The 15,586-nt window shown below is 39.9% G+C and overlaps 1 protein-coding gene across 6 annotated transcripts in view; it reads right to left on the bottom strand.

The window, feature by feature from the left end:
- Positions 1 to 15,586, bottom strand: part of IGF2BP2 (insulin like growth factor 2 mRNA binding protein 2) — a 160,548-nt gene that overhangs the window by 34,719 nt on the left and 110,243 nt on the right. For 3 of the 6 annotated variants that reach the window (XM_046002617.1, XM_046002613.1, XM_046002615.1), the window contains exons 3-6: positions 9,170 to 9,218; positions 7,727 to 7,778; positions 4,081 to 4,162; positions 1,613 to 1,885 (exon numbers count right to left, since the gene is read on the bottom strand). In XM_046002617.1, the coding sequence (XP_045858573.1) occupies positions 1,613 to 1,885; positions 4,081 to 4,162; positions 7,727 to 7,778; positions 9,170 to 9,218 (456 nt within the window). The remainder of the gene's footprint in view (positions 1 to 1,612; positions 1,886 to 4,080; positions 4,163 to 7,726; positions 7,779 to 9,169; positions 9,219 to 15,586) is intronic. The other 3 variants (XM_046002614.1, XM_046002618.1, XM_046002616.1) reach the window with 1 other exon arrangement.

Genomic DNA, 15,586 nt, shown 5'->3' with positions numbered 1-15,586 from the left:
GTATTTTGTGTAGTCTTTCAAATGATCATAGAAGCAACGGGTAAAGTGAGTGGGGGTAACACTGCATGGTGGCATGGTGCCAGTCTCTAAACTGATTGTAGCTTTTAAAAGCCATGTGTTAATCCAAATCCAAACACCAAATTCAAGCACGCTTTATATATTTGAGTGTGGATTAAAAACAGAGGCATGCCCTCGCCTCTCTGCCTCTCTAAGTTTTTGATTTCCTTGCCACTGGCAGCCTGCCTTCTTCCAGGCTCTTAAAAACTAATGGCTCAAAAGCTTGATGACTTTATCAGACTTCTTAGGGTAGTTGTGGCCCTACTTGTTTTTGTTATCTTTGAAAATTACATAATTGATTGTATCCCTTTTTACTCTGGCTGTTAGAAAGCCCAGATCGAGGTTTTCTGCCTCTTTGTAAAAAACAGGCACATATTTTGAGAACTAAAGTTCACTTTTATTTAAACTTGTTGCATTGTTAAAGCCACTTTAAGAAATTTTTGGAAAAAAAGACATATAACTAAAAATCACTTCTGCAGTGAAGCAAACTTGGAGGGGAGAAAAGGGCTGATTTTAAAATAAATGGAATTTATTTTAAATTCGTTATTTAATAATGACAGTATTTCCCCTCTCTACTGGGTCATCATTTCACTGCTATGACTGTGAACTCTGGGACTCATACATTTAAGTGCTCATTATTTGGCAGTAACTCAGTTTGAAGACAATAGTGTTTTCTCTTTCAGGTTACAAGACACTCTGGATGACGTGAATAAAATGCACTAGGCATGTAAATAATGCCTTTTGGTGTTTTTCAATTTAAGTACTTTCATAGTGATTATTTTTTTTAATCTGCCTGGCTGTCCTAAGTCTAACAATAATCCGGGCTTATGGAAAGAGCAGTTGATGCTCAGAGATCAATTTTTTCCCTTACGATCATAGAGTCTTTGAATGGTCAGTCTTCAACATGGGTCTTTGAGTCCTGGGCTTTCTTCATTACGTCAGGCTGTGTTCTTAAGAACATTCAAAAATCAACAGTCCCACAGGTCATTTCACCCACCCTACCACCTCTTATAACTACAACTCCTGCTCCAATCTCCTTAGACAGACTAAACATAAGGCTAACGTACTTCGTTTCTTGGTCAACAGAGCAGACCCACTCATTTCTTTTACATAGCTATTTAGGAGACCACCTAAGTGATCTCAAAGAACGACTACCACTCAGGGTTCCAACTCGAGACAGGAGGTAAGAACTAAGAGAAGTGGTTTCTGGGATCCCACAAAACTCAGCCCTATACCTCTGCTGTTTTAGAAACTGATGTTTTCACAAGCATTAATAAGCTTATGAGGACTAGTCTCTGCTGGGAAGTCATTAGTACCTTCTTTATGAACCTTTAGTATTTCAGGATCTGACCTTTAGGCTACTGGATGGAAGCATGTTAAAGTCCTCAGCTTTGTTAGTTTGTTAGTAGTTCTGTTTTAAGAAGCCACCATCCCACACAGCACAGCCCCCCCCCCCACTGTTGATGCAAGCGAGAGCCACCTGAGGATGACTGGGCCCCACCAGGACTCAGGGGGCCTGTCAGAAGGAAGCAAAGGAAGCCCCGGAGGCACGTACCGGGACTGGGTCTGCTTAGTGATGTTCTTTATGGTCAAGCCCTCCTTTCCGATGATGGCACCAACAAACTGGGTGGGGACCAGGATCCGCAGCGGGAAATCAATCTGTCTGGCCTGAGAAGAGCCCCCAGGGGCGTGGCCTTGCTCCCGGGAAGAGTGGTCCCCACGCTGGGCTCGCTGAGGGGGCGAAGGGGAGCTCACCTCTTCATCCGGGATGTAGGAAATCTTGAAGGAGTAGTTCTCAAACTGATGCCCGCTTAGCTTCTCGATGGCTCTGAAATGCAGCAGGAGCAGGCGAGCTTTGTTAGAGAGTGACGTCAAAGAGGACACTCAGGCCAGCGGACAGTCTGGTTTACTAGGTAATCCACCCCGAGGATACAGCGATGAGCAAGGCAGATGCCAGTTCTGCTCCCTCAGAGCGTAACAATTAAACACATAATTACAATGTACAGGCCTGGTCCCACTTGATATACAACTACGGATTCTGCCTTTTTTCACCACCCAAGGTTGTATCCCCCTCATCAAAAACTCTTTATAAATATTGGTATAAAATGAGGAGTCATTTTTTTCTCATTTTGATCATAATACATCTTATTGAAAATTCAGAAATAGATATGAACAAATGAGAAAAAAAATTCTAGTCCACTCTGTATCTTTCTTTTCTTAAATATTATCATTTATAAACATAGATTATAGTGTGTATACTATTTTCTAATCTTCAAAAAAGAGTTAATACTCTAATTGTTTTCCAAGTCATTAAATGTCCTGTAATTTAGTTGTTTTTTGTTTGTTTGTTAAAGATTTTATTTATTTATTTATTTGTGTGAGAAAGAGTACAAGCAGAGGGAAGAGCAGGCAGAGAGAACCAGGTTCCCTGCTGAGCAAGGAGCCCGATGTGGGGCTCATTCCAGAACACTGGAATCCTGACCCAAGTCGAAGGCAGAGGCTTAACCAACTGAGCCACCCAGGCGTCCCTGTGATTTAGTTTTTACTGGCTGTTTAACATTTTACTGACTTATCATCGTTTTTGCAACTCATTCCCTATTGTTAGATACAGATATATAGGTATCTATGTCTATATGTCCAATCTTTTATTATTATGTACAGTGTTGCCATGGGCATTTCTGCAACTCCAACTGCACATAGAACAGACTCCTAATGGAACTGCTGGGTCAGAGAGTATATGCACAAGTCTAACTGTTAACTACTGCCCAGTGTGCTTCCGGAAAGGTTTCAACACTTACTATCCCGCAGCAGCTAAGAGAGCGTTTGTTTCCTTGAGTCCTCGAAAACAAAAGTATTACTGAAAATTATTTATTAATTTGATAGGAAATACACAACATCCTACTACTGCATTTTTATAATTATACAGGAAATGGAACAATTTTTTTCACAAATTTTTTACAGCATGTGAAAACAATAATCTTATTCTACTAGGTTGATGTTTAGGGGTTAGTAAATTTATTACAAAACAGTACCTTTGAATTCAATAAAAGCAACACAGTCATATCGTGTATGGCAGCCCTGGCTAAGTGGCAACTGGACACAAGCTACGATGGTGAGTTGCTGGTATGCATCCTGCTTATCTATGTGTGGCTAAAGTCCACAGCAAGTGATCTATTGCCTTTTTCGATGCAAAATTAACTTCTTTAAGACTAGTGGTATGAGGATGGGTTATCTTCATGTGTGTTGACACCTTGAAAAATAAATAAAACTATAATTTTGGGGTGTACAACCAAGGTTACGCCACATCCATGAAACAGGACCATGTCTGATCATAATTCTAGTTACAATGACCTGACAGGCATTTCACTTTAAGGACCTTTTACAGAGAGGAACTTGGCTTTGTTTTGTTTCGTTTTGTTGTTGTTAAAAACTCAATCCCATGACCATTCATTGTCAACTGCAAATAAACTATCATTGAAGCAATGCAGTTATGAATGGGGACTAGAAGTGAATGGAAGTCAGGAAAAGAGAACCCAAACCAGGTGATCTTTGACTAACCACTCCCGGACAATTCTCCCTGCTGTTGGTGTCATTGAAATGGATCCCCATTTTTTAACATTACACAGAGGAAAAATGGATGTTAATCTCTTCACCAAGTGTGGGCAGAAATAGGTTTGTGCTTCTTCCTCACAGTGCACCGGGAAGCTCCAGGTAAAACAGCTCTCAGCGGTTGGCAAAGCAGAATCTGAGGAACACGGTTTCACAGAGCTGGTGCCTCTGTTGCTGACCACGTCAAGACACAGCACCCACCTCGGTTTTGATGCCAAGGCTCAACATTTTTCAAGATAAAGTCTCCATACCACCCACCCACGGACATCCCAGTACAAATGCCTTGCTCCACTGACTTGTCAAAGGGAGCACAGATGCCCTGGGGCTCCTTTGCTGTGTCAAACATTTGCATCTTTTGGAAATCAAAGACAACCGTCCCCAAATTTAAAAGGAAAGTAGCCCAAATCCACTTACATTTTTGCTTCTTCTCTTGTTGCATATGTGACGTTGACAACGGCAGTTTCTGTGTCTGTGTTGACTAGGAAAGAAGCAAAAACTATACTGTCATAGAAAAAAAGCTGTCACCCTCCGGCTCCACGTAAACAGACTTTAGAGAAGAATGCACAAAAAACTCCAGTCATTCGAATCTCTATCTTTATTCGTGTGCATTCGTTTTAATCAACTGTATACACACATTTGTAATCAATTGTATATACAACTCAAAGCTATAGTTCCACTTATAAATACTGTGCCTATGTCTATGCACATATTTGTATTTTTCATTTCTAAGGTTACATAAAATTTTAGCAAGTAAATGTGCCATGACTTTTGCCTAACCATTCCTCAGTTGTTGACATATGGGTTATTCCCAATACCTGCTATTCTAAGTAGTACTGCTAAAAATTACCTTTACTGCAAACACCATCTGATCTGTGTTCTCTTCTGAATACTTTTTTAGGATAAAATCACAGAAGAAAAATAACTGGGTAACAGAACATAATGCCTAATGCATATTTTCAGATTATTTTCCTAGAAGTTTATGTCAATTTACTGTACTACCAGCAAGGTATGAGTTTTAATTGTTATGTCTGCATTTACTTTTAAATAATTGGACATATGTATAAAATAATAAGCAAGTATTTTAAGTCTTCATTCATTCCTAAAGTTGAATTAATAATATTTCTGTTTCCCTTTGACTGAGTTCCATGACTGTGTGAGTTAAATCTAGTAACTGTGTATAATAAACAAAGAAAACTGACAATTATAACTCACTTGGCTGAAGGAAAGAACACAAACTCTAAGAAAGGCTAATACCAAACTCTTGTGAGCGGGCTTATCTTGGCTCCTAATTGCTTGCCTCTTCTTCTAAAGTTAGGAGTTAAAAATAAACTCAGAAGGCAAGATAAAACTTTCCCAGTCCAAGCCAGTAAAGTTAACCCCCTAATCCTGATCTTCTCCTAACTAGTAACCATGACTAAATCAGTTCCTTCCTTTAAACATTTAAGCTATTGGGAGGCTTGGAGTTAACAACAACAGGAAGTTAATGATAATTCAAGAAAACTATGATAAAGCTGCTTTCCAAAGGAATACTAAAACCCTGTAGTGCAGGAATTCCTAATCCTGGGTCCATGTTAGAGCTTCAGGAATTTCATAAACTCACACCCCACCCCTACCCAAGACTCAAGGGTACAGCTATATGAATCTCTCTGGCTTATAATTTCCATAAGACTCTCAAAGAGGTTAAAGACCATGGTTAAAAATATTGTTTATCCAATAACTTCAAAGTCGCTGCAGCCTTCCCAAGGAAGGGATGCACACTCCTCGGGAAGGAGCTGCCATTGAGATGTTCATGTCATAAATGCTGAGCCCAACCTGGCTCTGCCCAGGAGCGTTCTTCCTGCCTCTAATTCACACTTACCCAGAGAAGTCCTCACAGTGCCAAACAGGGGGTGAGCAGCTCAAAACTGTCCTCTCTCAGTGCTGACACACAGAATGTACACAGGGTTTCTATTTGCTGCCTTCTAGTGCTCTGGATGAGGCTGTTGACTCCCACAAAGGGAGAAAGGGCTGGGTTTGACCCTCCTGAATAAATCTATCCAGTAGGATTCTCAGATTTTTTTCTCACTTCTTACTCATATTCTCTGTTATTCAAAGACACCTGCCTTCAGGAAATCAGAAAGTTCAGTGATTCTGGAAAGAACTGAGCTCCATTCAAATATTTATTTCACTAGACATAAAAGCTCTAAAAAGTTTCTTAAAACTCTACTGAAAATGTTTCCCTGCTCAATCAGGAGTCACCTATGAAACAAAACAAAACAAAACAAAAGCCCAACACTTCCATCCTGTAGTTGTGAGGCAGACAGAAACTGGGTGGTCTCTGGGGCACAGGTGTGCTAGGAATTGTACACTCCCCCAGGGACCTGGAGTAATTCTTCCTTGCCTGGCATTGTTCTGAATTTATAACATGGCCTTAGCTAGTAACTTTCACAGGTTCATGTCTGTGAGGCCATCTTGCCTACCACATCCAATCCTTATTAGAGTGTCTTCTTTTCCATGTTGAGGGAAATACCAAGAACTGAGAAAAATCTTTCTAAATTGTATCTTCTTTCTGAGCTCTTTCCCTTCACCTTTGGGCATGGGCAGTCAGCAGCATGAAACTGAATAATAATATTTTTATTTTATTTTATGTTTTCCTGGAATGGAGAACATCTGAATACTTACTACTTTAAAATGATTATTATACTGGCAGATAGAACAGATTGCATATAAAAAAATGGGTTCTCTGTGATGATTTTCAAGTGAACCTCAACAATCCCTTGAGATCATAGAGGACTCCATATATTTATATTCTCTTTGGGTGCCACAACTACTCGGTGAAATGGAAGGGATAGAAATTATTCTTCCCATTTTGTACAGGTGGAAACTGAGTCAGGGAGGGTAAGTGACTTTCCCAAGGGCCCATAGTCAGTAAATGACCGAATTCACATCCTGCTTTTTAGGCCAAAGGAAAAATAATCTTTATGACATGTTATAGTCCGTCACATCAGAAGCCTGGAATCTACTTTTCTGGGACACTTAAAGAGCCATATAAGGTACCAGCTTCTTTAAAAATGTACCTTAAAAAAAAATAAATAAATAAATAAAATAAAATAAAAATGTACCTTCTTTTCTTTTTCAAATCATAGCATTTCATGTTTTAGATGAGAATGGTAGAAAGAAGAGTATCTATTTTCTGTGGATTTCCAGCTCTGTTCCTAAGCCTGTGGCTCTCAAACTTGAATATACACAAAAATCACTTGGGGGTGCTTGTTTAAAATAAAGATTCATGAATTCTTGCCCCTAAGAGTTTTACTTTCTAGGTCTATGGTGAATCCCAAGAGTCTGCATTTTCATAAGCACTGTGGGGGATTCTGGTGTAGGAGTCCTATTCCTTGAGAAACACTGAGACATTAGGGATCTGTTGTTCTCAGCCAGGAAGAGGAAAACTGTAAGAGCATAAATTCAATTACTTTCAAGTGAATTAAGCTTACCCTGGCCTGACAGTGTTTGCCTACTGCTTCAGCACATTAACAGAGTATTAAAAAAACAACCTGAAAATCCTAGTCCTTGAAAACATAAATTATATAAATATGGATAAAAAGATCTGAATATCTCTCATATACGAGGAAGCTTGTTCCAAAAGAATTTGAATTTACTATTTCTCCTTGGAGCTGGCCCAGCCTATAAGAAATAACAGATAATAATCCCTATCAAAATTCAACAGGCTGGGGAGGGGGCTATGGACATTGGGGAGGGTATGTGCTATCATGAGTGCTGTGAAGTGTATAAACCTGGCGATTCACAGACCTGTACCCCTGGGGATAAAAATACATTATATGTTTATTAAAAAAAAAAAAATTGGAAGGGGAGGCGAACCATAAGAGACTATGGACTCTGAAAAACAACCTGAGGGTTTTGAAGGGTCAGGGGTGGGAGGTTGGGGGAACAGGTGGTGGGTAATACAGAGGGCACGTTTTGCATGGAGCACTGGGTGTTGTGCAAAAACAATGAATACTGTTACGCTGAAAAAATAAATAAAATGGAAAAAAAAATTCAACAGGCTAATTTCTTCACTTATTACCTTGTTCTACATTCTCCACTGTCCCATACTGAGCCAAAAGTCCATCCAGCACCTGAAAAAAGAAAGAAAGAAAGCTTCAATGTCAGAATGGAAGACAAGATCATATTCACACACACAAACACACACACAGAAGGTATAGCGATAACTTCCAGCAAATGAACTAAAACAAAACAAGGACAGTTATGGCAATAATCCAATTAAATTGATATTTCAGGTCTTCCAAAAAAACAGAACTGAAAAATACATGGTACTTGCATTTGCTTATTGACTCTTTTTTTTTTTTTAATATTTTATTTATTTGACAGAGAGAAATCACAACTAGGCAGAAAGGCAGACAGAGAGAGAGGAGGAAGCAGGCTCCCTGCAGAGCAGAGAGCCCGATGTGGGGCTCGATCCCAGGACCCTGGGATCATGACCTGAGCCGAAGGCAGAGACTTTACCCCACTGAGCCAACCAGGTGCCCCTGCTTATTGACTCTTAAGTAATCTTTTCACTGAGGTGACACAGAAGAATTTCAGTCTTAGTAACTGTTAACAATCCCATTCATCATGACGGTTGGAACATACTGCTTTTGAAATGAAAAGCAGAATAAAATACAAGGCTCATTTGTCCTTCTTGAAAGTTTTAATCATTCTTCCTTCTGTCTCTCTCTAGGGAATCTCCTTATCTATCTATCTATTTATTTATTTATTCTTAAATTAACATATAATATATGGAATCTCCTAATTTTTACAAAGCAATAGGATATATATGTTTGAAATGTTTCATAATAAAGGTTAGTTTTTTTTTTTTAAGTAATAAAAATATTAGACAAAACATTGTTTCCTTCAAGGCTGTTTTGATTTTGAGTTGGAAATAAACATTTGGGCAGTTTGTTTTTAAATAATGCAAGCCACTCTTTGAATTTTATCTTCTTGATTTTAATGTTGCTATTTTATAAAAAGTTTTACAGTTCTAAAACTGTATCTTACCCACTACTCGTAGCAAAACTAATTAAAAAGAAAACCTACTCAAACTAACAAACTTCTATTTTTATTGAGTTTCCACTGATTTTATTTTTTTTTCCAAAATCATAATTTGGAAAGGCAAAAATCGTTCACAAAATCGTAAGACAAAAATCACCAACCAGATACACATTTTGTTTCAATTTGTTGGTGCCTGGTGCTGGAGAAGACAGAGCAGGAGGGCTTAAAGCGTACATCTTGCACCACGAGAAGGACAAACACAAACCTAATGTTATGATAGATCACATACATTAGGGTATTGATAAAGGGAGATAGAGGACCCAGTGGCCTTGTGAGAAAGGCCTCGAGGACCTCTAATTCCTCAGGGAACTAACAGAGGGAGAGAGGTTTTGCTGGCCTATTAAAAAGCAAGGTGAGGAAAGAGAGCAGGAAAGAGATGTTTACATCGTCTGTGTTTACACAGGTGACATGGGCTTACCTCCCACTGCAGGTGAGGAGGGATGTTTCGGATCTGAATTTTTCTGCTCCTGTAAAAACGAAAGCTCAAACTGTAGCACTCTCTCTAGGACACAGACTTCAACAAGCAATAAAAAGAGGCTTAAGACCAGAGTTCGAGTTCACCTTCTCAGGGGGCTTATGGAGGCATCGACAAGAGATTCCAGCTGTGACTCATGAGCATCATGTTTTAAGGGTGTCAGTTACTTGGGGGAAAAAAGTGAAGAATAAGCCCAAAAAGTCTGAATATGCTAAAGAAACAGTTTAAATGCAAACATGCCTTTTCAACTTCTTGCCAAAGTGGTTAGAACTTAAATTGTCATAGAGATTCTAACTACAGAATTTACTACCTTCATCCCCAAAACATATGGCCCTGCAACTGACCCCACCCCAAAAGGTACATAGGCTCAAACATGACAGGTCAAGTCACATGTAGAGTGGGCTTCACCAAGATCAGCTTTAGCTCACCCCATACCTAATAATGCAAAACTTCCTCTCAAAAATTACTTTTATCTTTAAATAATACAGTAATAACCCAAAAATTAGAACACTATAAAAAGGTAGACTAGGAAAAGACTTACTCCCACGCACCCCCTTCCCTCACCAGAAGCAAATACTTTTACTTATTACTCATGTGTCCTTCCATTTCTTCATGCAAATAAACGCAAATACAAATATAAATTCTTATTTCTCCTTTTCTCTTACAGAAATATTTGCATATTCTACAAACTCTCTGCATGTTGTTTTTTTCACCTAACAGTAATATCCTGCTGATCTTCCCATGTTGGGAGAGAGCAACTGTTTTTCCTCATTCTATTTTCTCCTACCTGGATGTACCAAAGTGCATTTAACCCGTCCCTTGCTCATGGACTGTTGGGACTTCCGCCTTTCTAGTCAGAGGATTTTTCTGTTTTCCTGGGACATCCTGCTGGTCTGATAACTTTAAGTGATTTCGATTGTTTCTTGTTTTTATGTAAACATTAAAATTAGATCGAGAAAAGAATAGAAATAGGAGGATAAGAATTTTTCTATCTTTTTTTTTTAAAGATTTTATTTATTTATTTGACAGACAGAGATCACAAGTAGGCAGAGAGGCAGGCTGAGAGAGAAAGGGAAGCACACTCCCTGCTGAGCAGAGAGACTGATGTGGTCCCTGCTAAGCAGAGAGCCTGATGTGGGACTCGATCCCAGGACCCTGAGACCATGACCTGAGCGGAAGGCAGAGGCTTAAACCACTGAGCCACTTAGGTGCCCCATGAATTTTTCTTTTTTCTACCTTTTAAGAACATGTTAGATCCTGAAAAGAATACAAATCAGCACTTATTTATTTATTTTTAAAGGTTTTATTTGACACAGAGAGAGAGGGGGAAAAAAAACCACAAGCAGGGGGAGTGGGAGAGTGATCTGGCACCCCATCCCAGGATCCTGGGATCATGACCTGTGTAGAAGCCAGGTGGTTAACGACTAAGCCACCAGGTGCCCCACAAATCAACATTTAAATATTAGAGAGGTCATTTTCATGGATAGACTTGACATTCGATTCTCCTACATATCCATTTGGGAGGGGTTGCAAGAGAAGGGATGTGATAGCCAAAGTACCCATTACTTTTTCTTTCCTTCTGGTGTCAGAGGTAACAAACAGTAGTAACACATGTTTTTGCATGGCTTTAATCTGGGCAATAGCGCCTGAAAACAATGTTACAATTCATGCAGACAGGAAAAGAGAGACGAAACATGGAAGCCAACAATGAAGTTAATTGGGGGGGGGGAGGGCTCCAGCTTTCTCAGATTGTTTTTAAATGCAGTGGAGGCATCCCTATGTTCTAGAGCCTACAGAGTACTTCTGCCATATTTTTTAAAAATGAGAATGCATTAATGCTTTCTATAGGGTTGCTTAAATGACAATACAAGCCAGTCTATAGACTCCCTAATGTTGCATCAGGGTAGGAAGGAAGAAAACAAACCAAGAATTCATTTCTACCTCTATGCTATGAAGCCTCTTTTCTGACACTGCCCTTGGCAATAGTTCCTAATAAAACTGCTGACACCATCCCATGTCGTGGCTACATGGATTGCTCCACAGAAGATGTCACAAGTCTAACTACTTATAGAAAAGGCATCAGAATTTGCAAGAAATTGAATATTTCTAAAAAAAAAAGTTTTTGTTATCTCCAAATATAAACATTGACTCTAAATGCTAACCAAGAATTTAGTTGTATAAGTCTTATTGGAAGAAATTCATGCATGAACACAAAGATTTGAAAAAAGACAGTGATAATAGCATTGTTTGTTATGACAAACACTGCAAACAATTTGAATATCCACCAACAGGGCAAGGAATAAATAAATCATAGGATGGGCAGAGCACATGAACAGACATTTCTGCAAAGAAGACATCCAAATGGCCAACAGACACATGAAAAAGTGCTCAATAGCACTTAGCATCAAGGAAATACAAATGAAAACCACAGTGAGATATCACCTCACACCAGTCAGAATGGCTAAAATCAACCAGTCGGGAAACGACAGGTGTTGGTGAGAATGCGGAGAAAGGGGAACCCTCCTACACTGTTGGTGGGAACGCAAGCTGGTGCAGCCACTCTGGAAAACAGCATGGAAGTTCCTCAAAAAGTTGAAAACAGAGCTACCTTATGACCCAGCAACTGCACTACTAGGTACTTACCCCAATGATACAAATGTGATCTGAAGGGGTACATGTACCCCAATGTTTATAGCAGCACTGTCCAAAACAGCCAATGGAAAGAGTCCAGATATCCATCAAGCGATGAATGGATAAAGTAGATGTGATATATAAATATAAAATGGAATACTCTGCAGCCATCAAAAAACCCGAAATCTTGCCATTTGCAACAACGTGGATGGAACTAGAGGATATTATGCTAAGCAAAATAAGTAAATCAGAGAAAGACAATTATCATATGATCTCACTGATATGAGGAATTTGAGAAACAAGACACAGGATCATAGGGAAAGGGAGGGGGAAATGAAACAAGATGAAACCAGAGAGGGAGACAAACCATAAGAGACCTTTTTTTTTTTTTTTTCATAAGAGACTCTTAATCTCAGGAAACAAACTGAGGGTTGCTGGAGGGGAGAGCGGATGGAATGATGGGGTGGCTGGGTGATGGACATTGGGGAGGTTATATGCTATGGTGAGAAAATTTAAAAAAAATTAAATCATAGGATAGTCACAAGATGGAATGTTAGATGACCGTTAAAAAGAATGAAGTAGTGATACCTAGCTGGCTCAGTCAGTAGAGCATCCGATTCTTGATCTCGGGGTTGAGAGTTCGAACCCCACACTGGGTGTAGAGATTACTTTTAAAAAATGAAGTAAACACATGGGCATGGTCATAGGGAACTCTCTAAGGCATGTTGTTATAAGAAGAGAGCTAATTATAGATTAGGTTGATCCTGTTTTTTAAGCACCCAAAAACAAGCTACCTGTTATTAAATGTATGTGTTTATAAATGCATAAAAAAAGGTAGCTAGAAGCAGTTGGTAAAGGGGGGAACATACACTTTTTATTTTAGCTACTTCTATCATTTACATTTTTAATAAAATGGGAATGTATTCACATCTTACTTGCTTTAAAAAATTAACAATTAAAACTCCTACTAAGGCTGCTTTAATGAATACATAAGATTTATTCTTGAAAAGTACACCAGAATCTACTAAATTAAAAAAAAGAAAGAAAAAAAGGGAAAGAACAAAAACAAACAGCTCACTTCTTCCATAATTAGGTTAAGCATTCTTGAAATCCTGTTTAACAAAATATTAATTATTTAGCCAACTCTGTTCCTAATGTGTAAGCTGTCACACTTGGCCTGGTCCAAATTACCCCAAATCCTAACTAAATGGGTCTGAAATACTAATGTTTCCCTGTAATACCTCATGTAAAGAATGCACATCGAGCAATCAGTTCAACAACTGCAATGTTTGTTTAGGATTCTAGGAGAAATAATCTCTAAAAAACTACAGTGTGGCATCTCTAATCTTAACTCACTATGCAAAGGAAGAAAAAGAAGCAAGAACTAAAAAAGGAACTGGTGATCACTACTGGAGAACTAATTAAACTGATCCTTGGGTCACTGGGAAGATTATCCCAAGCGATTATCTTTCAGGATCAGGAATGATCAGGACCCTCACGGGTCCTGCTGGCTTGCACAGCACCATCTGGATGGTATGCCCCCTTGTGTCAGTGTCCTGCGATGCCTGTGTCCCTCTCCTCTGGGAAGGACTTCCACGTGCCCTTCAAACCCTGCTCACACCTACAGAGGCTTCCAGGGCATCTCCATGCAGAACTGTCTCCTCTGCACTCCAGCTTTTCTAACAGCTCACTCCACTATCATTATTTCTCTGCTGGGGCTGTCATGTCTCCCCACCAACCCTCTGCTGAAAGTAATTTCCTCAAGGACAGTTTCCTGGTTACTAGTCTCCTGTCCGGTAACTAGTCTCCTGACTGGCACAGAGCCCAGTGTCTAGTCTAAAAGGTGAACAGGGCACCCCCGGGGCTGGGAAAAGCACTTCTCCTGCTGGCTGTAGCCTGCCTCGCATGTGGATCCCCTGACCCCACCCAGGAAGGCCAACTGTTTACTTCTCCCCGGCCAGGTAGTCAAGAGAAAAGGGAAGAGTTCTTTTCCCTGTTCCCTTTAAAAAAGAAACAAAGTGTTTGGCTCAGATTCAACCAGCCAATGTAGATCTTTTACTCTCTGAAATTCATAAAAGTGTGTCTTGCTTTAAAAAGCCAAACGTACACAGTAACCCAGGCCTGTTTTTGTTTGTTTTAGTTTTTTTTTTTTTAAAGAATTTTATTTATTTATTTATTTATTTGTGAGCGAGCCAGCGAGCGAGAGACAGACGGACAGACAGACAGTAAGAGAGAACATGAGCGGGGTGGGAGGAGGGGCGTAGGGGAGGAAACAGGCTCGCAGCTGAGCAGGGAGCCTGACATGGAGCTTGATCCCAGGACCCCTAGGATCATGACCTGAGCTGAAGACAAATGCTTAACCTTATGAGCCACCTAGGTGCCCCAGGAAAGGGACTGGTTTTAAGAAAATCATTTTTTTTAATTCCTTTAAAAAAAAAGGGAATAATCTCAGTTCTTTTTTTTAAAAAAATTTACTTATTTATTTGACAGAGAGAGATCACAAGTAGGCAGAAAGGCAGACAGAGAGAGAGAGAGAGGAGGAGGAAGCAGGCTCCCTGCAGGGCAGAGAGCACTATGCGGGACTCGATCCCAAGACCCTGAGATCATGACCTGAGCCGAAGGCAAGGCTTAACCCACTGAGCCACCCAGGTGCCCTCAGTTCCTTTATTTTAAAAAAGAAATCAAGCTTCTCTAAATCTGTGTCATGACATCTCTCATCCTCACTGCCCAGAAGCATTACAGCAATCTCCCATTTGGCCTGTCTTCCACCTGCACTCCCTCCTCTCCCATCCATCCCTCCCTGGCTGCCAGAGACTTTCTAAAACACAACTATGACTAGTTACTCCTGCCTTTTTTGACTCCCTGTCACCACATCCAAATTCCCTTTCATGACCCTGTTACTGCCTCCCTCATCTCTTTCTCTTGTCACACCAAACTGCCCAGACTTTGTGCACTTATCCCTTCATCAAAAGCAACTGGTTACATCTGCAGTTTATATGCATGCCTTCAATGTTTTCATCAGTCTACCTCAAATATAAGAATAAAGAATTTGCCTATTACAGATACCTCTGTAAATGGAATCATAAAATATTTGTCCTTTTCCGTTTGGCTTATTACAGTTCACATATTTTCAAGGCTCATCCATGTTGTAGCATGTATCAAAATTTTATGCTCTGCCCTGATTTTTATGTTTTAAAAGATTTTATTTACTTGAGAGAGAGAGAGAGAGAGAGAGCACGAACTGGGGGACGGGCAGAAGGAGAGGGAGAAGCAGACTCCCTTAGCAGGGAGCCTGATGTGGGGCTCGATCCCAGGGCCTTGAATTCGTCACCTGAGCCAACGGCAGACGCTTAACTGACTGAGCCACCCAGGCATCCCTCTGGACTGCTTATTAAACTTAATCTGTTAGTGTGCTCACTTGGGCAGTACACATACTAAAGTTAATCTCTTAGGGTCTTATATTTATTTTCTTATAACTTTTTCACATGAAGGAATGTTTTGGATATATCTCCAAACTTAAGAGAATCCACTCAGACTTATACGGGTCAGGTTAATTAGATCTAGATCAATGGGTTAAGGGAAGGGGAAATGGGGAGTTACTGTTTATTGGTACATAGTTTCTCTTTGGGATGATGAAAATCGATAGTGGTGATGGTTGTATAACACTGCCAGTGGGCTTACTGCCGCTGGACAGCACGCGTAAAAATGGCTAAAATGGCAAACGTTTGT

This window comes from Meles meles, chromosome 4, assembly GCF_922984935.1.
Source record: "Meles meles chromosome 4, mMelMel3.1 paternal haplotype, whole genome shotgun sequence".
Classification (NCBI taxonomy): Eukaryota; Metazoa; Chordata; class Mammalia; order Carnivora; family Mustelidae; genus Meles; species Meles meles.
Note: the sequence above shows the minus strand (reverse complement) of the source record. Positions and strands in the feature narration are given on the sequence as shown.